At 43.2% G+C, this 27,162-nt stretch overlaps 1 protein-coding gene across 1 annotated transcript in view; it reads right to left on the bottom strand.

Annotated features, from left to right (window-relative positions):
• Positions 1-4,760: 4,760 nt before the first annotated feature.
• The window catches only part of Rapgef6 (Rap guanine nucleotide exchange factor (GEF) 6), a 206,744-nt gene continuing 184,342 nt past the window's right edge, over positions 4,761-27,162 (bottom strand). The window contains exons 23-29 of the mRNA XM_005376072.2: positions 25,244-25,464; positions 21,993-22,181; positions 19,521-19,655; positions 13,968-14,196; positions 11,312-11,796; positions 6,023-6,337; positions 4,761-4,849 (exon numbers count right to left, since the gene is read on the bottom strand). Of these exons, the coding sequence (XP_005376129.1) occupies positions 4,824-4,849; positions 6,023-6,337; positions 11,312-11,796; positions 13,968-14,196; positions 19,521-19,655; positions 21,993-22,181; positions 25,244-25,464 (1,600 nt within the window). The 3' untranslated portion in view covers positions 4,761-4,823. The remainder of the gene's footprint in view (positions 4,850-6,022; positions 6,338-11,311; positions 11,797-13,967; positions 14,197-19,520; positions 19,656-21,992; positions 22,182-25,243; positions 25,465-27,162) is intronic.

Consider the following 27,162-nt stretch of genomic DNA (forward strand, 5'->3'; position numbering starts at 1 on the left):
GACGCCTAAAGTGCCGCCGGGATCAGGAACGAAGACAGGAACCCCGCGCCAGCCGCTTCTCCTCTGCACCGGCTGGGCACTGGGGGCCGGCGTAACGCGGCAAGCGGGAAAAGCCAGGAAGACCGGAGAGGTGAGAGCATGCGGAGTAACAAAAACCCCACAAACTGTTACAGCAAGTTAGAATAATTCAGTAAATAAAAGGTCCTCATGCAAGCAATTGCTTTTTAATTCAATCAACGAACTGAAGCCAGCCCTAAGCCGACCCACGGCGGAGCGCGCAGCCAGAGGCGGCGCCGCGGGGCGGGGCTCACGTGACCGGCCGGCCCCTCTCCGCGTCCCGCAGCGCGCACACCGCCCGCCTCCGAACTCGCCGGCCCCAACGTTGCGCAGATTCACCTACTGTGGCGCGCCCGCCAGCTGCGCTGGGGCACCTCCGCCACCTCCGCACGGCGCTGTCCTGGCCGTGTCGGAGCCGCCACTTCTCACGAGGGCGCGGGCGCGGGCATGTCGTGTCTTCCGCTCAGCGTGGTTAATCGCAGCTGCGAAGACCCTTTTCCCAAGTACAGCAGACACCTGCAGGTGGCCAGGGCTAGGGTTTGCGGTGCCTGGCGAGCCACAGTGCCGCCTACTACAGCACGTTCGCGCCAACCCTGCTTTCCGGAAAGCACCAAGACCGCGGCGAGATGGCGGGGCGGGCTGGCGGACCTGCTGGGAAGATCTGGTGTCTGTGCTGGGGCGGGCTGAACTGAGAGAAGGCAGAAGACACGAGTGACATTTCCGGGGCAGCCAGGGAGACTGGCAGATTTTACAAACGGTGCTAAAGCAGAATTCCTTCCTTCCTTGCCAGGTCCCGAGGTCTGAGCCCACAGGGAAAACTGCCAAGAGTTGCGGTTCTGCCTGGGTTATCAACTGCGCAGCTACGAGACACAACTCCCACAGTGCCTTGCCGCTATTCATCACACCACACAGGTTTTCTTAGACAAGGTCTCGCTATGTAGCCCAGGCTGGCCTTGAACTTGCGTGATCCTCTTGCCTCAGCCTCCTGAGTGCCGGGATTACAGGTGGGTGCCACCACTTCCAGCTATACAGTTTTGACTACTGAGCTGTAAATAGGTGCTTTACAGATCCCATTATGACAAACAGCAATGAACCACATCCATTTCTATAGAGGCCTAAAAATAAAGGCTTTGCTAGGTGTGGTGGCTCAAGCCTATAGCCCCAGGACTCATGAGGCTGAGGCAGGAGGATTGTCACAGGTTTGAGGCCTGCTACACAGTCAGCTGGAGATCAACTTTAAGTACAAAGCAAGACCCTGTCTCAAACAAACCAAAGCAAACCAAAACAAAGCATTCACACCCGCCGGAGCCCCAGGCTGGCTCCGCCATCAGTAGGAGTGGTTCTCCCACCTGCTCCGGACACTAGCAGTAAGGTGCACGAAAGTTAGCGTAGATCCTTTATTGATTCCAACAACGTATTAATTGATATGCTAATAATAAATGGTACTTTTACATTCTCTTAACCAAAAATATAACAAATATTTACACTCAGTAAAAGTACAAAAAGCATACAGAGGCACTGTCTTTCTAAAAGACATAAGTTTTAAGAGGTATCAAAAAATAGGAGACAAACATTGCTTGTTACAGGATACCTTACAATCACGGAATTGTGCAGTATAATTGCTATGATTATTACAGCTGTGGAAGTTTGTCTTTTTATGATAAGCTTAGTTTCAATTTTAAAAGATCCAGTTTAACTGCATTCTGTGTGTATTAAAAATAAAGACGCTTTAAAAAAAGCACAATAAAAGCTAAAGATGAACTGGGATTCAAGTTTAAATCTGAAAATGTACTGCTACTGTGACACTTTTCTGAAGATTTATCCTTTTTTCTAGCCTGTACATAGTTGTTTTGCAGGAACTTTTCTATCCAAGTAACAATCACTCTAACCTCGTAAGGAAACATTTTCTCTTTTTTGTAGGGAAAACAACACTTGATAACACTTTCCTAGGTCTGTTCTTACAAATTCCATTATTACTGCCTGTTACTCCCATCAGGGAGAGACTCAGGGGTGTGGTGTAGCTGTTACTGTCATGAAAACTCATGCAAGGATTTTTCTCTCCAGTGATCATTTGAAGGAAATGAACGCCTCTAGTTATCATAAACTTTAACAGACGCAGGTATGGAACCTACCAGTTCTCCAGTCTTTCATTACGAGGACACTGTGCTGACACTCAGCAGTTGGCGGAAGTTTGCACTGAGGGTCTGCTGCTTCAGCAGTCTTGGCGGATGCCAAGTTGTGGTGGGAAGAGAAGGCATCAACCTCTTCAATAGTTAGAAATTTAAAAATGAAAATAAGAAAAAACTGGAGATTTGGAACCGGAGCACATACAGGTTAAGGCTTCATTGTGGCAGTCATATGATAAACTGAGCAACGGCAGAAATGTACCCTAAAGTAAGATTTTAAAAAAAAATCAACTTTATTTTTTAAGGATATCAAACTGCAAAGCATTTGGTTTTAGTTCCTGATCAATGTGATCAGCTGATCTGAACACTCATAGTTAAAGCTACATACAACAAAGGCAGCGACATGGTGCAAGTCCAAAACCACAGGCCTTAGCTCTCTGTGCAAGGTATTATTTACACCATTAAGGACAAGATAAGTAAGGCTTCCATTTGGTTTGACAACATGCTAAATAAAGGGATGCTGTGCAAACAGCACATTTTTCTGGTGTATATAAAACCGTGAGAATAAATACCCAACCTGGATAAAAAGGTGGTTATAGCAAAAATACTTTTCATTTTCTGTTTTGCTCTGGACATGGAAACAATGCATGTAAATCAGTGAATAGAAAGTCTGGGTTCAGAGGACCGCTGTTCACAGGCCAAATCACTACTGTGTGACTTCCAGGCCAGAGTCTGGCTCAGGCAACTTTTCACTTCAAAGGACCAAGAAAACTGCGGAGCCAGGGAGCTTTATTCTTAACACACCTGGGGTTAACTTCTAAGGCTTAAGTTGCATGTTAATATTTTTTCCCTAGGGGGATTTTCCAGACATGTTATTTTCCCTAAAATATAGTTCATTTTGATGGGAAAAACGAACTACTCCCATTTACCACACCGAAGTGACACGGTTGTAAAAGGAAAGGGATGTCCAGCACTCGGGAGGCTGAGGCAGGAGGCCTGCCGCAAGTTTGAGGCCAGCCTGGGCCCCACAGCAAAGCCAGGGCCAGCCTGAGCTGCACAGCGACACCCTGTCTTAAACAAACAAAAAAGTAAAATGAAGAGGACGGGCAGGAAACAGAAAAAGAACCTAGGGAGAAACTAGGGAGAAAGTACGAACCCTTACACTGCAGAAGCCTGAATAAATCTCCTACGGTCACGCGCAGACGCCCACCTGAACTGACCCGTCCTGGCGCCACGCTGGTCTGAGCAGCGCGCCGGCACGGCTTTGGCTTTGTTTCTCGTAACCGCAGAATCTGAGGAAATCTCACTTGCCCTTTATATTAAAAAGCAATGAAAAAATCTACACTTCATATATACAGAATACATTAAAACTCATAAAAATGTGAAAAATCCATTTAATCCAGTAAACACTTACTGAAATTTTAATTAAATACTTAAATTAAGAGTGCCACGCCCAACAGGCCGGAAAGGCCCGTGCTCTCAGGAGCTACCTGAGGACCGAGACCGTCCCTTCCGTCCTCCTCGCTCCTCCTCCTCCCGCAGACTCCCCCAGCCGTCCTCTTCCCGCGGGCCTGACCTCCGCCGGGCGCGGCAGGCTCACTCTTAAGACCAGGTGCAGCCGGTGCCGTGAGCTGCCCCGAGAGCTCTGCACACGTCAGGCACGCGTCAAGCTCACCTTCCTAAGGACAAGCACCTAGGGTTACTCCTCTTTAAAGGGAGCACGTGAGCTACACTGAAAGCGACGCTTGAGCGCTGGGAAATTCTAGCCTGCGGTTTCTGGACAGCAGCGCCCTCAAGCGGCGATCTGATGCCGCACAGCTTTCTCCGCAGGGAGCACCCGCACCGTGTCGCTGGACATCCGCCCTCCTGCCTAGGAAGCTTAGGTCACCACCTGCCTATCCTTCTTCCTCTCCCTCCTCCCAAAGGACTGGCAGGAGAGTCCGGGGCAGCTCCACACCGCCATCAGCAGGTTCCTAAGACTCCAACCGCGAAAGGCTCCCGGCCTCCTCACACCGAGACCCTCACTGTCCTGGCGCTACGGAGAAGGTCCATCTCCGTGCAGACCAAACAGCCCTCTCTGGCAGGGCGACTTCAGTCTGGTCAGACCAGAGACAATTTTATGGCCTCAAACGAACCCTGGCCAGGAAGAGCTCACCGAAACCAACCAACCAAGCAACCTCTCAAGCATGAACAAAACCACAACACTACAAATAATAAGTTACTTTTCAAATACACAAGAAATATTCTCGGTACTGGCAGACATTCTAAATTCATCCTTTAGCCCAAGCTATGGCTTGGAAATAATAATACCACTATCTATAAAATCACTTGTACAAGGAGAATCTATAGCGATGTGCACGGGGACGTGGAGGACACAGCCTGGACTTGCTCGGTGACGGGGTCCCAAGGCAGGTCTGGAGTGCAGAGCGTAGACCCCGGCGCGCATCCACAGCTGAGGACAGTACGCGTCTGCAGGGATGACACGGAGGGACGTGTACTCAGGTCTGTCTCGCTGCTCGGAGCAAGGCGATGAACCCCGGGGTCGGGGCAGCAGCGAGCTATGTGTCGGCATCGGCCAGCAGAATCACAGGTCCGTCCACTCCCCTTGACGTGCAGGGATCATCAAATGCGTCACAAAGGCTAGACTGCTGACACCTGTTCATTTTCTGAAAATGACAACACAACGAGATGGCAGATCAGCACGTGACTGAAAACCAGCTGATACTCTAGTCGTCAGTTTCAGGGAAGAAACCCTCTCAAACATCTCATCGAAGCCTAGATTTTAGTTTAACATGATTTCTGATCACACTGATGAGCGACAATAAACTGGAATTTCACAAATGGTTTTTAATCACTTTATTATTTTGTGTAAAAGGGTAAAGTTCATTTACTTTTCATAAAGCAAACCATTTTTTCAAACGACTGCCACAACTATAGTCAGTCGGGAGTTTGCTAGATCAACAGCACCCTGTCAGACCATTTGGCCTCTGAACGTTTCCAGGCATGAGTTACTGTAAAACACGACTCCAGTAATGTCCAGCACTCCTCCTCAAAATCACCCTCCCACACTGAGCTGCCACTCTCCAAGATGACAACACCACACTTGAGTCAGGAGGGTGCTTACTGGGCACAAAAATGAGCCGTTTGCCTTTCCCATTTAAAAAATATACCATCATATTTAGAGATTTCTTTCTGTCTTTCAGCAGTATTGGGGATCAAACTCAGGGGCACTGCACTGCTGAGTTACATCCAGCCCTTTTTATTTTGAGACAGGATCCTGTTTAGTTGCCCAGGTTGGCCTACAATTTATAATCCTCCTATCTCAGCTGCCTGAGTAGCTGGAATGACAGGAATGCACCACCACATCTGGCTAAAAAATTTTCTTTCCTGGCCTGGGGATTGAACCCAGGGTGTTTGGACTTGAGTTACTTCCCCAACCCATCCCTTGCCCCTCTTTTAAAATTTGAGACAGGGTCTCAGGATATTGCCCAGTATGGTTTGAACCTGCAATCTTCCTGCCTCAGCCTCCCATACTGCTGGGATTAAAGGCATGCATTACCATGCCCAGCTTGGCTATATTTTTATTTTTTTATTTTTTTGTTTTTTTTCTGGTACCGGGAGTAGAACTCATGACCTTGTGCTTGCCGGGCAGGCGCTGTGCCGCTGAGCTAAATCCCCAGCCCCTTGGCTATATTTTTAAACCGAGACTTTTAGAGCATTAAAAAACAAAACAAATAAACGAACCACATATTACTAATCACCACAAAATACCAGAACAAAGACCCATTACTGTGTTTAGCAATTCATTTAAGAGCCATTAAGGTAGTTTGTCAACATACCATCTGCTTCGCTATCTGGATCAGTCACATCTGCTAGTTTAGGATGGGATGCCTGCACATTATGCCTCTGAGGCCGAGTTACAATCTTCGATGAGACACAGGCCACGGGGCTGCCACTGAGACAGGCGGCTGGCAGTCTAGAGAGGCTGTTGTGCACCATCTTTGACCTCTGCACGGCCACACTATACTCTGGAGGTTTTAGGTGCAGGTGGGGTCCTTCCTTTAGGTCGGCTAAAGAAATTCCCACATATCCTGGAGGAGTAGGAGGTGGCTCCCTATACCTACCATCCTTCTTGGGTGAGGTGACACAGTACACTGGCATGAAAAATAAGCAATGAAAATGTTAATGAAAAACGTAAGAAATGAAAACAACACACCAAAATGATCACAACGGCAAACTTAAAAACAGACAAAATGAGTACATTTAAAAACAATGATGGCTGATTAGAACACTTTTAAAAGCTCGACAACCTTTACAAACCTGTTTTTAAAATATGCGAACAACTACATCCAGTGTCACAAAGATTAAAGGGCACGAGAGCATGCTGAAGGGAGGGTGGCGACAGGTCTCCCTCCGCGGCTCGGCCCCAGCTGTGCGACACACTCAAGCGACACAGCTCTGCAGACCGCTGGGGCGGAAACGCAAGTGCACAAAGCCCTCTGCTCTCTACAGATCATAATTTTCACGAACACAGCATGCAGGCCACTTGTCTGTGGGCTGCGCTGCACCGGCACTAAGGCTCGGCCAGTCTTGCGTTACTCCCGCGCAGACTACTTCTCAGCCTAGGCACGTAGACAAATGTAACCGGCAGAGGTACACTAACTCTTTTAAAGGTATTCTTTTGTGTGTGTGTAATTTTTCCTAAGTTAGTATGTTTCTGGTACATCATGAGGATGCTCATCATGAAGAACTGGAGCAAATACAGATCGCAGCTTGATCCTTTTTTGTTGTTGTTGTTTTTTTGAGACAGGGTCTCGCTGTGCAGTTCAGGCTGGCCTTGAGCTCACTTTGTAGCCCACGCTGGCCTCGAAACTCACAAGGATCCTCTCTCAATCTCCGAGTGCTGGGATTATAGGCGTGCGCCACCACGCCTGGCCCCGTCTTGATCCTTTTCACTTCCCCTTCCCTCTCTTCCGTCCCCCATCCCCATTTCCTGCTCTTTTAAAATTTTCTATTTTGAACATGCAGAAGTTTAGATCTAGACCCATGTCTTTCACCATGTACTTGAAGACCTAGCTGGGCATGCGGGCACACACCGGTACTCCCAGCACTCAGGGCTGAGGCAGGAAGATTGCTGAGACTCTGAGGCCAGCCTGGGAAACACAGCGAGTCCAAGGCCAGCCTGACCTGCAGAGCAGGACCTCATCTCAAAGATAAAAAGGGACTAACGATCTAAGCAGTGTAACAGAAACAGTCTGTTGGAAAGTAGGTAAATCCCTTGAAGACACAGTAACAGGCAAAGACTTTCCCAACAGAAACAACCCCAGATGCACAAGAAATAACAACAAAAATCAACAAACCAAATTATTCAAACTAAAAAGCTTCAGTACAGAAAAGGAATCCATCAATACAGTGAACAGACAACCTACAGAATGGGAAAAAAATGTTCGTCTGCCAGCTTGTTCTTGGACAGAGGAATAATATCTAGAATACATAAAGAACTAAAAAAAAGAGACCCAATTAAAAAATGGGGAACTGAAATGAACAAACACTTCTCAGAAGTGGTATAAATGGCCAATAAATACACAGAAATGTTCAACATCTCTAGCCATTAGAGAAATGAAAATTAAAACATCAGATTCTGTCTTACTCTGGAAAGAATTGTGGTCACTAAATCAACTAATAAATGCTGGTGAGGCTGCCGAGTCAGAGAGCCCTTCTCCACTGCTGCTGTGAATGTAAACTAGTACAACACTGTGGAGTCAGCAGTAATTAAACTAGAAACGCATCGGACCCAGCCACTTCCCTTCTAGGCATCTCCTTGAAAGAGTTAAAGACATCGTATGACAGCAATACATGCACAGCTGTTTATAGCAGCACAACGCCTAACCGCTAAAACTTGGAAGCAGCCTGAATGTTCATCAACAGATGAATGGATAAAGAAAATGTAGCCGGGTGTGGTGGCGCAAGCCTGTAATCCCAGTATTTGGGAGGCTGAGGCAGGTGGATCATTGCGAGTTCGAGGCCAGCTTGGGCTACAAAGTGAACTCAAGGCCAGTCTGAACTACATTTAAGACCCCGTCTCAAAAAAAAAAAAAAAAAAAAGAAAATGTATCCATATAAGAGCACTTCTCTGCCATAAAGAAGGACAAATCCGAGTCATCTGTAGGAAAAGACATATCTTAACCATAATGTTAAGTGAAGTCAGACATACAAGCTAAATACTGAATAGTTTTTCCATATAAGAAACATAAAGCATAAATAATTTAAAGAGCTAAATAAAGGACAGATAATAAGAAATAGGGAGACAGATTTCTGCAAATGGGAAAGGGACCAAGAGATGGAGGGAGCGGAAAGGGAGCGGGGATGGACAGAAGAAAGAACTAAGATGTGTTACGTACAAGTACCAATTCCCTACTATGAATGTGATCATTCTGTACCACAAACATGTACTAATAAAAATTAAAATGATTATTAAAAATTGGCATTTACTTCTTTAAAAAAAGAATAAAATTCGGTTATGGTTCAATCTGCAAACTTAAATATATACATATACACACACACACATACGTTTTTAGGGTTTTTTTGGACACAGGGTCTCACTATGTAGTTCTGGCTGCACTCGAACTTGCTTTTGTGGCCCAGGTGGGACTCAAACTCACTAAAAGTGAGTCCTCCTGCTTCAGCCTCCTGAGTGCTGGGATTACAGGTGTGTGCCACCATGCCTAGCAGTAAATAAATTTTTTTTTTTTTTAAATTTTGACAGAGTGTTGCTAAGCTGCACAGGCTGATCTGGAACTTCGGCTTCTCATGCCTCATTTTCCCACGTGGTTGGAATTACAGGTGTGTCACTGTGGCCAGCCTCACTTCTACTTGTGGTTAACAAGAGAAGGAGAAAACATAATTTTAGGAAATTCACCTTGAAATTAAATTTCTCTGATTTCCAAATCCTTTTTCCTAAGTTTGTATATACTCTGCGACTTCAAGAACTATTAGAAATAGGTACAAGAGGGGCTGGGGATTTAGCTCAGCAGCACAGCGCCTGCCTGGCAAGTGCAAGGTCATAAGTTCGATTCCTGGTACCGGAAAAAAAAAACCAAAAAAAAGAAAAGAAATAGGTACAAGAGCTAAGTTCCATGCAAAACCAATCCACAGGACCTACTGGGTTCAAGGCCAGCCTGGGCTACACAGTGAGTTCAAGGCCAGGCTGAACTACACAGTGAGACCCTGTCTCAAAAACAAAACAAACAAATGAACAAAAAAGAATGACTTTTCAAATAAAAAAGCTGCATATCCACAAGCAGTATAATTTTACTCAGGCCATTAAATTTTTCTAACTCTTTCCTTAGAGAATTGGGCTACCTATATTTAAATTTCTGCAGTTCTCCCAGTTAGACTTGCACGTAGTATCAAGGTCAGAGGAGAATTCCATTTCCATCTGAGGACAGGCAGGTGAAACAGGATGGTGGTGGAAGAAATGTCAGAAGAGAAGAATGTAAGCAGGATACGCTGATGCACGTCTCTCACCCAGCACTCTGGGAGGCTAAGGCAGAAGGCTTACAAATTTGAACCCAGGATGGGCAATTTAGTGAAACCCTGTCTCAAAAAACCAAAGCAAACCAAAACAACCCCCTCCCCTCCCAAAAAACCCAAGACAACAACAAAAGAAAGCCAGGGGTGCTAGTGGCTTGTGTAATCCCAGCACTCAGGTGGATGAGGCAGGGTGATCATGAGTTTGAGGCTGGCCTAAACTCCATAGATCCCACTTCAAAAACAAAATGAGAATGAGAATGAGGATGAGGATGAGGATGAGACCAAAGAAAAAGGGCTGGGGTACAGCTTGGTACCAGGAAAAAAAAAAAGTCATTTGCCCAAGAAATGAAGGATTTTTATTTTTTTTTCCGGTACCAGGAATTGAACTCACGATATTGCGCTTGCCAGGCAGGCGCTGTGCCGCTGAGCTAAATCCCTAGCCCCAATGAAGGATTTTTAAATCTACAGTCCCAACTGGGCCAGAGAAAGATTTCTGTGCCTTGTACACAGGCTTATATGTTCCTACAGTAGTTAACTAAACAGATTTACTAAAAATATCTTAGAAAAAAACTGAATAAGCTAAAAACCCCTCTACAATCCATTTTGACAAATAAAATCAGTACATGTCCCTTTTACATTTTTAGTAATTAAATGTGATAGCATGAATACAGAATTAAGAGTTGAGGGCTGGGAATATAGCTCAGCAGCCCAAGTGCCTGCCTGGCAAGCGCAAGGTCCTGAATTTGATTTCTGGCACGCCCCCCCCCCAAAAAAAGGTTGACCATGATAATACTGACTCAACATCTAGTCAGAAAAGTAGGGGCTAGTGCTGTATATCCAGGTATTTATATAATGCAGGGGATGGCATTTTTAAGTACTGCCTGATAGTGAACATACACTAAGTAGCTCAGAATGGAATCTATAAATTAGCTGACACACTCATGATACACACCAGGGAAGGTGTAATGAAAAGTGTTTGCGTTTCCTTCCCTTCTGTGATGCTGGGGAAAGAACCCAGGGACTAGCGCATGCTAGGCACACACTCTACCACTAAGCTCTTTCTGAATTTCTTTATTACACTTTTCTCACTTTTACCTCCTGAAAGTAATAGAAGATTTGATGTTTTTATCATGTATGGATAGTAACTGTGGACCAAAACATTTGTGAGGTACAGAACAGTTTATTACGAGTGCACAGAAATGTGAAGATACTCCTCAATGAAACAAAAACATGTCTTAAAAACATGACACACTTGTGCCTTTGATTCTATACCTTAACACCAAACTTTTCACTTTCAACAGCCTGAGTGTCTGCCCTAAAGCCCCTCAGTCTTGAATATGGGGGAAATAATGTTTTTTAGAAGAAAGAAAAGGTAGAACAAGTGAACAAAATAATATTTTTTTGGTACTAGGAATTGAATTCAGGACCTTGCACTTGCCAGGCAGGTGCTGTGCTGCTGAGCTCTCTCCCCAGTCCCATGAACAAATTTTTCCATGAATAAAATCCTAGGCCAAGATATCTCAACATCATTTTTTTTTTTTTTTGCTACAATTTTTAAGTGCCAAAAAAAACAGAGTATAATACACAGAACTTACCAATCAAGCCCTTTTCTGTACTTGAAGTGACTGTTTTATAAAGTGGGTCCAAGCCATCTGATGACTCTGCGGGGGTAGCCTCCAAAACCCTCCTTTTAACTGTCCCGTAGTTTGGTTCGTAAGTGTCAGACAGAGAACTGGAGGAGGCCCAACTCTGTCTCAAATGACCGGTCTCTAGGTTTCCTTTACACTGCCCACAAGTTCTAGAGCAACCTTTCGGACAGGAATAGGGCTCACAGTCAGTGGATTCAACTTCAGCAATGGAGTCATCCAAATGTGTATGTCTGTAAGAGTTCAGAAAGTCCCAGCTTTTTGGGTTTGGAAGGCTTTGGAAGTTGTCATGGGAGCTGCTTGAGCAGGAAGTCCAACTTCCTCGACCACTGTCAGCTGCTTCTATAACAATATGCTCATGAGAAATCTCTTCATTGCTCATAGAAGACGAGACAGCTAAACCCTTGATTAGAGATGGCTTCGAAAGTGTCCACCTAAAAATGGTGACAGCACACAATTAAAGGTAATTTACTGCTTACTGGAAAATCTTCGTTCTTTGCACTTCAAGTACTACCACCTACAAAAAACTATAGAGCATAGCAACAGAAACATACACGAACGAAGGTGAATGCTTAGGCAAGATTTTCTCAGAAAGTTTTAAACTGATTTTAAATGAACAAAGATGAAATTTGAAATAAAGTACAAATTTTCATTCTTGTTAATATATTATTTTCTACAGTACAGAATTAAGAACTCAACTTGATGAACCATGTTTTATTTTCAGTGTATACCTGCGGTTAGCCTTGTAGCATGGTAGAACTGAATATCAACTTCCCCAGCTACCACTAGGCGGGTCCCATCATTTATACCAGAGATCTCCAAACTAAGGCACAGAGGCCTAATATAGCCAAGGGCTTTGTTTTTGTATGGCCTGGATCAAAAACTGGTTTTTATCTTTTAAAGCATTTCAACAAAAGGGAACCAAAAAATGGCACAAAGAACTTGTGATAAAGACCATATATAGCCTGTCAGTCCAAAACATTTATTACCTAATCCCCTAATCCTTCATAAAAGGTTTGTGGAAAGTTGGGCGTGGTGGCACATGCCTGTAATCCCAGCACTGGGGAGGCTGAGGCAGGAGGATCCCTGCAAGTTCAAAACCAACCTGGGCTACAAAGTGAGCTCAAGGCCAGCCTGAACTGCATAGCGAGACCCTGTCTCAAAAGACCAAAAAAAAAAAAAAAAAAAGTTCATGGACAATGGTTTGTAGCAACGCACAGAGGTCACCAGACTATAGTCCAAGGCCACCTCTTTCTGGGCTTCTGCTCATTTCTATAAATAAAGTTGTCCTGGGACACAGGTACCCGTTTGCTTCTGTATTGTTGGTGGCTCTTTTGGGGCCACAAAGGCACAGCAGCTGTAACAGATGTGTCTTGTGAAATCTAAACTACTTACTACCTTTTATAGAAAACTGATGGCCTCTGGTTTATGGAATCACTGTTGAGAAACCTTTACAAATATAATAATACTTTAGTGTATCATAGGTACTGCATATTAAAGCAGACCAGATTTACCAGTATTTATCAGTTTAGAATCAACTTTCTCACAGATCTCCATTTTGCTTGATTCTCAACAGAAACTTAGAATTAGAAATTTTTAAAAAGTTAACCTTTGCCAGCTGATTACTTTTGTTCTCCAAATAGTACTATGAGAGGATAAGGAGCTAGGGCCAGTCCTACTCTCCCAACCTGTCTACAACATGCACAGTACTGGGGGAGGGCATTTTCCATTATGCAACTTTTGGGCATCCTCTAACCTAACAGCCAGGATTTTAAGAATCATCTTCCTCCTATCAACAGTGAGCACATTTTACGTTCTTACTAACTGAAAACATATATAATGATAGGGGCTGGGGATTTAGCTCAGCGGCAAAGTGCCTGCCTGGCAAGTGCAAGGTCATGAGTTCGGTTCCCGGTACCGGAGAAAAACAAAACAAAACAAAACAAAACAAAACAAAACAAAACAAAACAAAAAAAAATATATATATATATATATATATAAATGATAGAAAGCTACTTGAATTCAGCAACTATTTAAGGTAAGCGCCATGCATGGTGGTGCACGCCTACAGTTCCAGCACTCAGGAGGCTGAGGCAGGAGGATTATAAGTTTAAACCAAGGCTGGGCAATTTATGGCCTTACTGAGACCCTGTCTCAAACTAAAAAGGAAAGAGCTGGGGATGTAATTCAGTGTGAAGGCCTTGATTTTATTTTGAAAAATTTTTGGTTTAAAATTATTAGTTTTTTTTATCTTTCTGAGACAGGGTCTCACTCTGTAGTTCAGGCTGACCTTGAACTCACTATGTAGCCCAGGCTGGCCTGGCCTTGAGCTCATGGCGATCCTCCTGCCTCAGCCTCTCAGGTACTGGGATTACAGGCAAGCACACCACACCCAGCAAGGCCCTGAGTTTAATCCCCACTACGGTGGTTGGGGTGGGGATGCTAATCCACATCTTTCAAATAGTACTCACTTCCATATCTGGTACAGAGAGCATGTGCGTGGCCTTGCTAGTACCCCAAGGCAGAGAATACAAGGTCAAAGTTGGGGAGCACGGCTAGTGATGGCCTTCGGTTTGGGTTTTGTGGAAAACACAAGGATGCTTACCCAGGTCCAAGATGACCGTGGTCTCCTATCCCCGAGGGGTGCTCCACCTTTTCGAATGTCCCAGTGGACTCAGGGACTCCCACGGTCTGGGAGGAACAGCGCTCATCCTGCAGAGCTGCAGACATGGAGTCAGCAGAGCAGTTGCTCACGATGCTGGACCGAGAGGAAATCTCGCTATGGCTGGAGTCGGACAAGTTGTCAGATCTAGCTGATGGTGTAAGTGTGTAACCTGAGCAAGAAAAGCACACGGATCAAACTGCAAGACACAGGAGCAGGGGTGGGTGGTCAGGGAGAGGAGAAAGAGAAAATATGAAGAACGAAAGACAAAGTAGTAGCAAGCTCAGTTTCCATCTCTGTGGACGGAAGGGTGCCAGTGCCACCCACACATTTCCCCACTATGCATTCACCTACCCAGCCACACCACACCAACACAATGCCCAAGTTAAGAAAACGTCAGTATCCAGTACTACTGAGAAGATCAGGCCAAAGCAACTGTGTCTTGCCCAGCTTCTCACAGAGCTACATGTATTTAATAAAATAAAAAGTTATGAAAGATATTGCAAATATTAAGACGTGTACGCAGTTTTGCAATTTTATAACCATATGCTCCCTCCCTCTGATTAACGTATTTTAAAGCCTGAACTGAATCCAGGTGCTGCTGTGTTTAGGGGTGGAGACAGAAAGCAGGCCTCAAAGGGTTGCATTTTCTAATTTTCAGACTATATATACTTACCCCAGACGTCCTGCTTATGCCACCTAAGAAGTTTTGGTCTAAACTAAGAGCCACTGTTTCAGCATTTTTATTTTAATTTTTTGCAAAGCTAAAGACAGCACTCAGGGCATCACATATGCTAAGCAAATGCTCCACCACAGAGCCATACCCTCAGCCCTGTCTTAATATTTTTAAATAGATTATTTTAAATCTGTACTTAATTTTATACCTACTTCTTTGTACTTCACCATCTTGCAGAACATTAAACACTGAATTGATGACTTCAACATTTAATGACAAAAACAGCATCTACATGTTTTAACTTCTTCTATGACTTACTGCACAGCAGAGAGCTAGAGACTTTCTCTTCGGTACTCTTTGGGATAAAGGAGTGGGGGTGGAATGAGGTGGAAGGGTCCCCAACAAACCTCAGCGTGGCGGTTAAATGTACATAATAGTCTATTTTGGTAACTGAAAGAAAAGAAATCAGACTTTTGTTTAGAAATAAAAGATAATGACTTAGGAATCCCAGGAAGGGGAGGTCTCTTACAAAGTGAAGTCTCTTCGTGTTCACAGAAAGAATACAGTGAGGTTTGAAAATACATGATCTTTAGGGGGCCGGGGATTTAGCTCAGGGGCAAAGCGCCTGCCTGGCAAGCGCAAGGTCGTGAGTTTGGTTCCCGGTACTGGAGAAAAACCAAAAAAGAAAGAAAATACATGATTTTTAGATCACTCTCATGGCATCTCATTAAAAAGAACTAGAGGCTCTGAATACGTTCCAAGACTTCTCAGGGTCTCCACTTCTTTATGCATAAGGAAGAAGAGAACACCCTAAGCTCCAAGGTCCTTTCCCTGCTTTAAGGATCTTAGAGTTTATATACATATTACTCAGTCATTAAAGAAAATTTTTTGCATAATACTCTTATTAAGTAGTTTCATTAACTATTTCAATGAAAAAAATCAAGACCCAGAAAATGTGCGATTTTTACTTAGCTTATGGAGCCTAAAAGCAGGTAAGCCAAGAGAAGACAGTCTCCTGACTTCTACCACACACCTCTGAAGGTGGGGTCCACTGTTGTTTGCCATGACTATACCTTGATTAATTACTTTTCAAGGGGACCAAGAAAATGCAAATAGTAAATACAAAGCAACAGCAAAGCTTCCGCAAATGAAAAGTCACTCCTTTTCTATCCTATGGAACAGACATGCTTCACTGTTTCAAAAATAATTCTATTCTCATATTTTTAAGAACAAAATTTCTCAACTGTCATGAAATCTAAGAACAACCTGGAACCCTTATTAAAATACACATTCCAGGGGTCACTTCTGACATTCAAATTTATGAGGTCTGAGGTGAGAAACAGTAACTGCGCTTTATTTTTTGGTGGCACTGGAGAGTGCAGCTAGGGCCTCTGCACTGATTTATCCCCCATCCACCTTTGAGATAGGGTCTTGCTAAGTCACTAGTCCAGGCTAGAGTCAAATTTGTGATCTTCCTGCCTCAGCCTCCCGCAGTGGTGGGATTACAGGCAAGTGTCACTATGCCCGGCTAATAATTGCTTGCTTGTGTATGTATGCATGCATTTATTTATTGACTGACTGACAGTCCATGCTGGTCTTGAATGCACTAGGTAGCCCAGGCTGGCCTCACATTTGCAGTGATCCTCCTGACTCAGCCTCCTGAGTGCTAGGATTACAGGCACGCACCACCACACATGGCAAAATTCTTTCTCTTTTTTTTTTTGAGACAGGGTCTTGCTATACAGTTCAGGCTGGCCTTGAGCTCACTTTGTAGCCCAGGTTGGTTTTAAACTTGCAACAATCCTCCTGCCTCAGCCTCCTGAGTGCTGGGATTACAGGTGTGCACCACCATGCCCGGCTGCATTTTAAATTAAGTTTTCCAGATGATTTTGAACCTGCTATGCTAGACTAGCTCATGACGCCCCAATCAGAGGTATGTGCATAGTGGGTGATATAAAAAGTGTATGTGGAAAAGATGCAATTTTCTGTCCCCAAAACATTCCTTTGTCCATTAGCTTCTAAAGTAGAAGTACTTTAAGGTGGCAGTAAAGTTCTCTGAGGCAAAGGTGAGCATCAGATTACTGGGGGTTTTATGCTTGGCTCCTAAATAGCTTCCTCTACTTACTTCACTCACACACTCAGCTGCTATCAGTAGGAAATAAAGCCAACTACAGAAAACAAGAGCATAAAGTTTACTAGCCCAATACATCATGTTAGTCTATGTGCTGCTGAAGTCAGCACAATACATCAGCAAAATAACAGGTACAAATCAGGCACTTTAAGTCAGTACTTGTTGCCAGAGAATCTGTAATACTAATCATAAAATGCTTATTAAAAATATTTTACTAAGTTATCTGCCCAACCTTTGCTTGACAAATGGTTTAATTTAACTATATGTACATTAACAACTGAAAACAAACAACACTAGAATGAAGTAAGGAGCTTGGTCAGATCGTCTTTCTCCTTCTAGACTTGAATCGCGCATAGAAGCAGTTCAGAGCGTTACTGTGGCCCCGGCTACTGGAGTGGCAGGTGTCACTCCCTTCCTCATCTGCGCTGCTGCGCCCAGCATCCTTCACTGTCTCACAGCTGTCTGGAGCGTGACGGTGATCTGGGTCCTCTTTTTGGCTGGTGACTAGTCTCTCCCTTGAAAGAGTTCTTTCCCTAAATCTTCTAAACGGGGATGTCATTCTTTTTCTGGTTGTGTTCTCACAACTTGTCCTGTCTCTATCCTCCTCAGTGGCCTTCTTGGTCCTGTCTGTCCTTTTGGCTGTGCTCTTGGTAATCTGAAGGATTTTCTTTTGCAAGTAAACCCCACCTATTCCCGGGCAGCTCTGGCCACTGATCTTGGCGCTGGACTCACAGGGAGGGGGTGAGGAGGACCCTGAGAGGTGCGGCAGGACGCTGTGATCGGATAGGACACTGCCAACTGGAGGGAGAGATGCAAAATTCATTCTTTCCAATTAATCACAATTAACTGGCTTATATATACAACATTTCACTATTTAAAACTTATTTTCTTGACAATATCTAAAATGTTAAAATCTAGATTTTTTTTAATGCATGAAAAATCTACACAACAGAAATACAACAGTTACTGCATGGCAGAATGGTAATAAGAGTTCTGTTCAAAGCAAGCTGATAAAATTATAAGGGAAAATATAAAAGCATCAGGTAACCAAAACTATTTTTTGAGAAATTATGTATGTCTAGAATTTTCAGGCAGATTTCACTATAAAAAGTTTAGTGAAGACCAGCTAGAATGAGTGTAGCTCAGTGACGGAATGGTGGCCGAGAAGGCATGAGAGCCTGGGTTCAATTCCAACCACCACAGAGAACAAGATGAAGAGGATATGCAAACACTGCATGTAGTAGGTGTATTTTAAAGCACCTACTTTTAGGATGGAGAGCTGAGTTGGCCTTTTGTAAGCAATCTTAACTTCTTTTTTAAAGGTCTTGTCTATATTCTCCTTGTGAAAAAACATGAAACAGCACTAGTTTCTTAATTGTATAAAAACAACTACTTCCAAAGCTTAGCAGAAACTCAGAACAGATCCTGATGCAATACATTTAGTGTAATGACACTTTTGTTCAACCATAGGCCATCAGCAAAACCTCATCTCCAGAAGAGAGGTACTACTTTCAGTTAGGGTTTTGACAGAACATATGCGACAACCTGAAGCAGTGTTGGAGAAAAGAATTTCTTCTGGTCTCTAAGGATTCTAAACAAGCCTATGACAAGCTCACAAATTTATAAACATTACAGTTAAATGTCGGCTACACAATGAAAGACAACGGAGAAAAGACATCTCTGGTCCTGGAGGGAGAGCGGGTTTTCTGCTGGGAGTAAGAACAGCGGTAACAGTATTTCTGTCTCTGACACCTTTGTCCCTAGTCACAGTCAGGCAGAAGACACCAAATCATATCCAGCACTATAGCTTCCTGCTTACGGAAGTGTCTGTAATGGGATGGACCCAGGGAGTCTCTCCACAAGGGGTGAAGTGTGTCACGTGCTTCTGCGGGAGCATTGTGAGCACGCGGCATGGTCTACGGCGTCCCTTGGTCTGGCTGCAGTATGGCTGCCAGTCCCACTCATCAAGATCCTGAGGAGGCACTCAGTCAGAACCAGACGGACAAGAGGAGGACACACACAGAGTGTGAAGTGCCCATGTAAGAAATACGCACTATTTCAAATGCTACAAGTGCATACACACAAAACAGGCTCTCCAGGCACTCGCCAGGCTAGCCAAGAAAGGCTTCAGTCTTGATCATGAAAACACATGTAAAAGAACAAGAACAGTTCTGGACTGCTCTTACCTCGCAAAGTTCAGTATAACTACCAATGTACAGTACAACTATTGTCCACAATCTGTAAAGGTGTATATTATTTAAATCTTTATAAATAAAAATAGCCTACTGTTAAAAAAGGAAAACACCAACCCGTGTGTTTTCCTATACCTAGTAGTTAATTTAAAACAATTTCTTACAGAAATTTTTATTTGCAAATCCTCCACAGAAAGGTTCATGTATAGATAATATGAAAGATGACATCAAAGCCAGCACAGGCCAAAACAGCTGTGCCTTCTGCCTTCATTTTTATCTGTGTTTTCCCTCTGTCAAAAGAGAACCATGCTTTGAATACTGGAGTCCTATTTACATGATACAGAACACCTGAAAAGCACTTAAATAATTCCATATGAAACATGGAAGCTCAAAAAGTAAGCCTTAGCAGTTACGCTTTTCTGCAACAATTTCTATTACTTGCTAACAGACTGAAAAACAAAACGTGTGGCTGAGCAACCTGAAATGGTTTGTCTCACCTTTGCGAGGGGAACCCTGAGGAGACGCTGGAGGACTAGAATGTACAGACGACGCCACAGAAATCGTGTCTTCTGTATGTTTCTTACCACTTATTTCCTCTGTTGGTCCTAAAACTTTCTGAGGCAAACTTGTATCTGAAAATAAAACCAAAGACGCACATAAACCTCGCTGCACAATGAGAATACTGGTAGCTGCCTAAATCACTACGTAACTAAAGCCACGATGCACAATGGCTAGCGTAGTCAACGGAAATGTGTAAATGGCAAACGGGGACTGCATGGCTGGGGAGTGGGGGACAGAGATTCTCACCTCTAGGTCATTAGCTCAAATTCAGCCGGTCAGCATGGGCCAGGTATAATACGCTATTTTATGGCAGAAGGGAAATCAATTTAACAGTTGAAGGAGAGCGCCTCCCCCCCAACAACTGACACACTGGCTCACAGTCTTAGAGGACAGTCACGCTCTTCCCTCCCTCTAGAGGTGGCCTCTCCGTGGCAGAGCGGGGCATGTGGCGGGCAGTGTGGGAATGCTGGCACGCTCACTACCTGTGGTGCATCTGTGTTGTGGGCATACAGGAGAGGCTGCAGGGCCGCCAATCCAGCCCTCTTAAGAGCACTAAATTCCCGCTACGGGAGAGAGGTAAACAACAGGAAGAGAACCATGAATTTACGGGGAAGCGGCACGGAGCCCACTGGCAACCCTCTTGGGAAGTCCCACCGCCACTCCTGCTCAGCAGCTGGCCCTGTGCAATGCAGCAGTCGTTTCACAGTACTGACTTTTTACAGGCACCCTTTCTAAGACACGTGAAAAAGCCACTGACACTGTTCCTTGTAAAGCAAGCACAGCCAATGTGGAGCTGGTATAGTAACAAGCAGCCTTTCGATACTGAAAACGCTGTAATCCCAGTATACCCACACTAGCCGAATACAGTTTCAATATAAATGCTGTGCATTTATCTCTAGGCAGCCGTATTACACCAGGGAAGAAAAGCTACCTACACATCACACTGCCTCTCAGGTGATGTCTAAATAACAAACCAGGGCTAAATTTGTTCCTATCTCACCTCTACTAAGAAATTTATCAACTTTGCCAATTTTTAATCTAATTCACTCTTCATTGTCATGGACAGCAAACTAGTCAGTCCAAGCCTTAAATAACCTCTGACCAACTGTTACAGCATCCTTCCAGCCAAGATCTTCTACCTTCGTCCTTGCTGCACTCACCCTACCGCACTTCTTATCAAACAACTTGGAGCATAATGTTCTTCTGGTCAAATCTCTTTAATGACTTCTCACTGACTACTGGGCATTAGCACAGCACACTGTAATTTTGACTTCCCATCATCCTGCAAGTATGGAGGTTAAAAGCAAGAACTGTTGAGTCTGTCGGCCTGGGCTCTGCTCCTAGTCTGATCCCTTATGGTAGCATGTAAGTTACTGATGTTCTGTGCAGAATGAAGGTAGAACACTAACTATCTTTGAATTATTATGAACACTAAATGAATGCATAAAGTTAGCAAGGCACTATGAAATGTGCCTAGAAGTCATTACGTGCTAAATATTAGCTTCCGCTATTATGGTCATCAACACTCTGCATGCAGTTTGCAGCCTAGCAGCAAAGTGCTTGGAGCTCCTTGCAGACATCAACATTTTCTTCTGCTTGGAGCAACTTCACTAGAACCTCTGCCCAGTTACTGCTTTGTCCTCGACACTGAAGGCTTTGTGTGCTCTCTCCCAGAGCCTTCTCCTCAAGGTCCTCTTCTTCTGCCTCTGGGAAAAACATCCATCCCGGTTTGTTTTTTTTACAAGTTGTGCGTATAGTTCTGCCACAAAAGCAAGCACATTATTCCGTAGTTACCTGTGTGTGTCTTTATCACTAGACTGAAATGTGGCAGAGAGGGCACTTCTTACTCAACTTTGTCTCTCAAACCGAATTTATACTTACACTGATAATATAATGTTTAAGCAGTAATGCTAGGAACCAAATCTAACCTTGCTTTCTATCTAAAAATTAAAGCAGTGAGTGATACTGTGAAAAAACAATAAAGGTAATTCATAAACCTATGTGGCCTAAAGGAAAAAAACAATAAGCCTATCTACTTCATACATTCTTTTGCCTCCTAACAAAGTTTGCAGAAAGGCTCATTAATAAAAAAAGTACAGTCATTATCACAATAAGCAACTTGGTTCTCACAGTTTTTATAGGTTGTATCTGCATTAGTTATTTGATCAAATACACTTTTGAACACAGCAAACCCTTAATGTATTGCCCAAGATTTACTGTAAATCCCCAAGATGTATTAAGTTTTACGTTGACAAACAGATGTCACAATAACAAAAATTCCAAAATCAGCATTTAAAGACCATCTATAGGCAAAATGAAGTGTTTTTTCATTTGTGGAGTAACCATGCCCTCAAGGTTTGCAATTGTCATTCCAATCGCTATGGACTTAACTCCAGCTGAACACTCACTCAGGGCGGGGTCTCTCGCCTGGCCCTTCTTCCTCAGGGGGTGCAGATTAACAGCTGGCACCTGAAGCACCTGGCTCACTCTGTGGGGCTGATGCAAGTGGGCTTTCGTTGTCTGGTTCGCTGACCTTGTAGGTACCGGAGACATTTCAGATGATTTGGCTGATTTTTTCTCATTTAAATTCTTGGTCACTAATAGGAGAGAGAACAGTTAACTCTAAACTGTTTTAAAGGCAAGGCTGTCAGCATTCAGAATAACAGATGACTTTAAAAACTACTCATTTTTAGCACAGAAAAAATAAAAGATTAATTTTCTTAAAATGAGTTTCATTTAAGTATTATAAAACGTTATCTCTGAAACTGCTTTAGATACTGTTACTTTTATTTCCTAAAGAATTCTTAAATCCATTGATCAATTAGCTCCATTTCTGCTGCCACTGCTGAAAGTCAACATTCTCTCATCTGTACTACTGCAGGGCTTCTCTCACCGTATCAGTGCTAGCAGGCCTTTAAGCCGCTCTCCATACAACAGCAGAGTAACTCTAAAACAAGGCTTTTTTAGTGGTACTAGGGATTGAACCCAGGACCTTGTGCAAGCAAGGTAAGCACTCTACCATTGAGCTACATCCCCAGCCCAAGCAAGGCTTACAGGCCCCGCATAACTGAGCACTGGCCTGACCTTTTGAAATTGGTGCCCCTGCCTCTCCTTAATTCCACATTCTTTATTTCTATTAAATCAGTCTTTGTTTAATTTCCTCTAGTTTTTTTTTTTTTTTTTTTTCATTTATCGGACAATGTTTTTTTTTTTTTTTTTTTTTGGTACCAAGAATTGAAGCCATGACCTCACACTTGTGAGGCAGGCGCTGTGCCACTGAGCTGTATCCCTGGTCCTGTCTTTGTTTAATTTCCTAGACTGTAAAGGTCCCTTTAACTATGCAACACTCGCTGCATCTTTCAGATAAACTTGCTCACAAACTTAGGGAACACTTCCCTAAAACTCCACAGCCTGTGTTAACTAGAGAACCCTGATTTAAGTCTAAAGGAAATAAATTCTTCCTTAAGCAGAAGGACTTTCAGTTTGTCAGTCACTTGGGATGGTCACGTGTACGTGCAACTTCAGAACTTCACTGTGGTTTTACACACCAGCATAAAACAGGTGTTTAACTTGTGCCAGCACAGCAATTATGCTTTTATTATGAGAGCCTAGAGAATGTTTTGGGTAATACGAATCAGCGAACATCTCAGAAAGCTAAACCACAATTAGTTCCAAGGGACAATATGCATTGATTCATTAACTAATTGAATCCAAGAATCATCTTTTGATTAGTTATGACACTAGTTTCTTCTCAATACTAATCAATTCTTGATTTTATTGATGTTTTAATAATTGCTACAGTGCAAAAACAAACTGGAGAAATCACTTAAAATATGAAACAGTTTGCAGAAGAATGCCCCAAACCATGTGTTAGTTACCAAGAACTCAATCCTATGATGCTCAGAAATGAACCATATTTGGGCATGGGGCAGCTGTCATTTAAACTTTAAAAAATCTATTAAACACTAGAAATCAACTTTAAAACATGAGTAAAATATAGAAGTTCTATGTGGTCCACTTTTGACACATACACTTTCACATGGCTGATATTACTGCTATCCAATGTGATTTTTCCCAGATACTCTTCAAGACTATACACACATATTTTAATAATGAAATTATATTTAATAAATGTTATTTTAAAAGTCATATAGCATTCCTTTCTTATGTACTTAGTATCTGAATGATTTCTTTTGCACTGTAATAGTGCAACATGTTTGTATAAGTAGGTTTTCAGGTGCATTATCTCACTGTAGTACTAATGTCAGGTACCTCAGAGAGCTGAGTCAATAACAATTTCGGGGGGGCAGGGGAGACAGCGATTATTGTATTGCCCAGGCTGGTCTTCAGTGATTCTCCTGCCCAGCCTCCAGAGGAAGTGGGACTATAGGCATCTATCACAGTACCTAGCCAGTGACAATGTTTATAAAGTACTTATTGTTAGCTTTATTATTTTACGTCATTCTCCAAATGTAATAGATTTGATATAGAGAGAATTGCAATAGAGATAATGCATTTACCTAGTGGCTCCTTACCTTGTATTTTAAAGTTCATTGTTGTATCTTAATTTTAAAAAGTACTTGTTTCTATTTCCATATTCTCTTTTCTGCTCTGTTGACATGCTTTTCCTACTGCTATGCAAATACTACCCCATCTATCAATCTTAGGGTCAATCCATGATAACTACATGGTGGTGCATGCCTGTAACCCCAGCACTTGGGAGGCTGAGGCAGGAGGATCAAGGCCAGTCTGGGCTACAAAGTGAGTTCAAAGCCAGCCTGGACTGCACAGTGAGACCCTGTCTCAAAAAGACCAAATCAAACAAACATGTAAACTATCATTTTTCTTGTCACATATAAACTTAGAATCCTATTGTAATTTTTAGGGGAAAACATTTAACCTATAATGTAATGTAAGAATCTTTTGAGGGGCTCTTTACAACCCAGTATATTTCACCATCTTTGATTTCTGCTCTTACAGTAGTGCTTTCCTTGGCCCAGGGACACACGTGTTCCGCTGCTTGTGCTTCAGTAACGGACCGAGAGTGCAGCTTTGAGTAGAGCGCGTGGAGAGCAGGGCAGCAAGGAGCTGGGCTGCTAGCGCTGAGGATGCACTCTCTTTTTCACTGTGCTTTTTAGCTATTAACAATGTAAGAATGTCTTCTTGTTTCAATTTACTGATATCTATGACCAACTATAATTAAATTTCTTATATTTTCTAGTTGGCAAATGATATTATCCATTAAATTAAAAAGGTAAAAATGTCATTTATTATTTAGGACGAATGCAAAAATGTTCTCAATAATGTTCCAGTTGATACAAGATGTCTTTATAAAGTTGCTGCTAGCTCAGGTTGGCTGTGAACTTGTAGCAATCTTCCTGCCTCAGCCTCCCAAGTGCTGGGATTACAGGCATGCGCTGCTGTGCCTGGATAAAGCTTCTTAAAGAAGAATTATTTATCCTTCTATTTCTTGCAGAGTAAATATCAGGGATGGGTGGGATTCACAATCTCAGTAACAGAATCACATAATGCTTGGGGCATGTCAGGAATCTTTGTGAATGGAAGTTTAACAAGTTTACTGGGATTTCAGCGTAATTTGGAGAACCAAGTTCCTCTGCTCTTGTGCTCTGTGTGTCACACGATGGAAACCTTTACTCACAGGTACCATAGGCAGGCTCCCACTGCAGCGACATAATCTGGAACTTCTCCTCATCCGTCTCCACATCCAGACTGCACAGGTACTGCTTCACCTTCCTCGCCATCTGGGCATCCTCATACAGCTTCTTGGCATTAAGCAGAGAGCTGCGACGAGCTCTTTTCTTGTGAGCACCTCCCTGAACATCCAACATGTTTGAATTTGTGCTGCCTTGACTCAGGGACCTGTAAGAAGACGGAAATCAGCTAAGTGGCTGCACGAATGAGAATTAAGCGCAAGAGAACGACGAGTAAAAGATTTTGTTCTGTTAATGCTATTGCATGCTGATGTAAATGAGTTAAAAGAGGAAGAGCATTAATGCAAAGTCATTTGGCACACATGGCAATGTTCTGAATTAAGAACAAGATTTGGCAAAATGCAGAATTTTTTTAAAAAAAGACACAGTTTGTCCCTGAGCAGCATCTTCCATGTGTTTGGGCCTATCTCACCCACGACACAACCGTGACAAGAAAAGGCATTCTTCTGGCCCTGGAGGCACCTACACTCTGAAGATACAGCGTGAGTCTGGTCAGGATAAGTCTATCCTCAGTCAGACCTGCGCACCACGGTTCTCCAGCAAGGAATGTCTAGAGCAGCTGTGCTCCTCTGTGCTGCTGTGGAGATGCTACCACCATCACTGCTGTTCAGAGGCTCACCCTGAGCACACTCACCCAATCTACCAGGTATCAAATTTTGGCCAAAATTCAAAGAGAACAACCAGTAAGCTACTAGCCGTAAGCAACAGCACTGATACTCAATTCAACACAGAGCTCAGAATGCAGTACAAAGTTACTCAGTTTCCATTTACATATGGAATGGTCAGGCAATACTTGGGTTCTAGGGGAGGGGATCGAACACTTTACTTTGAAACGCCTTGAACGTGCTAGAACTGCACGCTGGGTAGAAACAATCACAGTTTAAACAACTGCAGCTTCTCCCAACTCCGTTCTTTCTGTCAAGCCTCATTATACAATGACTACCACTAAAACTAACGGAAAACAGTAACCGCAATGCTTTTTCTAACAAGGTGAGCAAACACGAGGTTTTCAGAGATAATTTTTATTTTAAAGGCAGTTGCCATTTCAAAATAACAAGTATTTACAAATTTTCTAAATTAGCCTTAGATTTACATAAAATAGTCTATATAGACTGTAGCAGAAAATGCACCCCCCCAGTATACTTCAGTTTGTCAGTTGCCCAGGTAACAGTTCCTCTTCCAGTTCTGGTTGCTCCTGTCTCTTAGAAACGGCTGGTCACTGTGATGCACATGGTATAAACCGAGCCCCAGCTGACAAGCCATTGTGCCTCTGTGCTGCCTGCTTGCTTATCCAATTCAAGCTCTAGACCACCAGAGATCAGGGCCTGATACTTTGGGAATGATCCTGACCAGTGCCTCTCAATGTAAAATAAATCTGCCTCCAAATCCTGGGTGTTGTTTCAGTGTTTCTGCTTGCCACTGCAAGACTACCATATAACAATTTGTTCCTAATTACTCACTTATCTAGTTTAAACTAGACCCTGAATGCTAATGTTTTCAGTATAATTAAGGGAAACACAGATGAAAAAGTGCTATGGCATTTTTTTTCCCTGTCACATATTAAAGTCTTTGAAACATGTATATCTTATACGTGACAGCAACTTTCATTTGCTATTGGTAGGCAGAATCTAATTTTGTCACCACTTACAATGCAGAAACCTCAAAACCTGCAGAATAGTTTGAAAAAAAATCCAATGACATTACAGATTTATCCTTTTAATCTCCAGGAAACTGATATATAGTGAATGTGACAATTTTAGTAACACTCCCAAAGGCTATCAAAAGGCGGCTATCTAGCTGGGCACAAGCCTATAATCCCAGCACTCTACAGGCTGAGGCAGGAGGA

This window comes from Chinchilla lanigera, unplaced genomic scaffold (genome assembly GCF_000276665.1).
Source record: "Chinchilla lanigera isolate Chin_1 unplaced genomic scaffold, ChiLan1.0 scaffold00007, whole genome shotgun sequence".
Classification (NCBI taxonomy): Eukaryota; Metazoa; Chordata; class Mammalia; order Rodentia; family Chinchillidae; genus Chinchilla; species Chinchilla lanigera.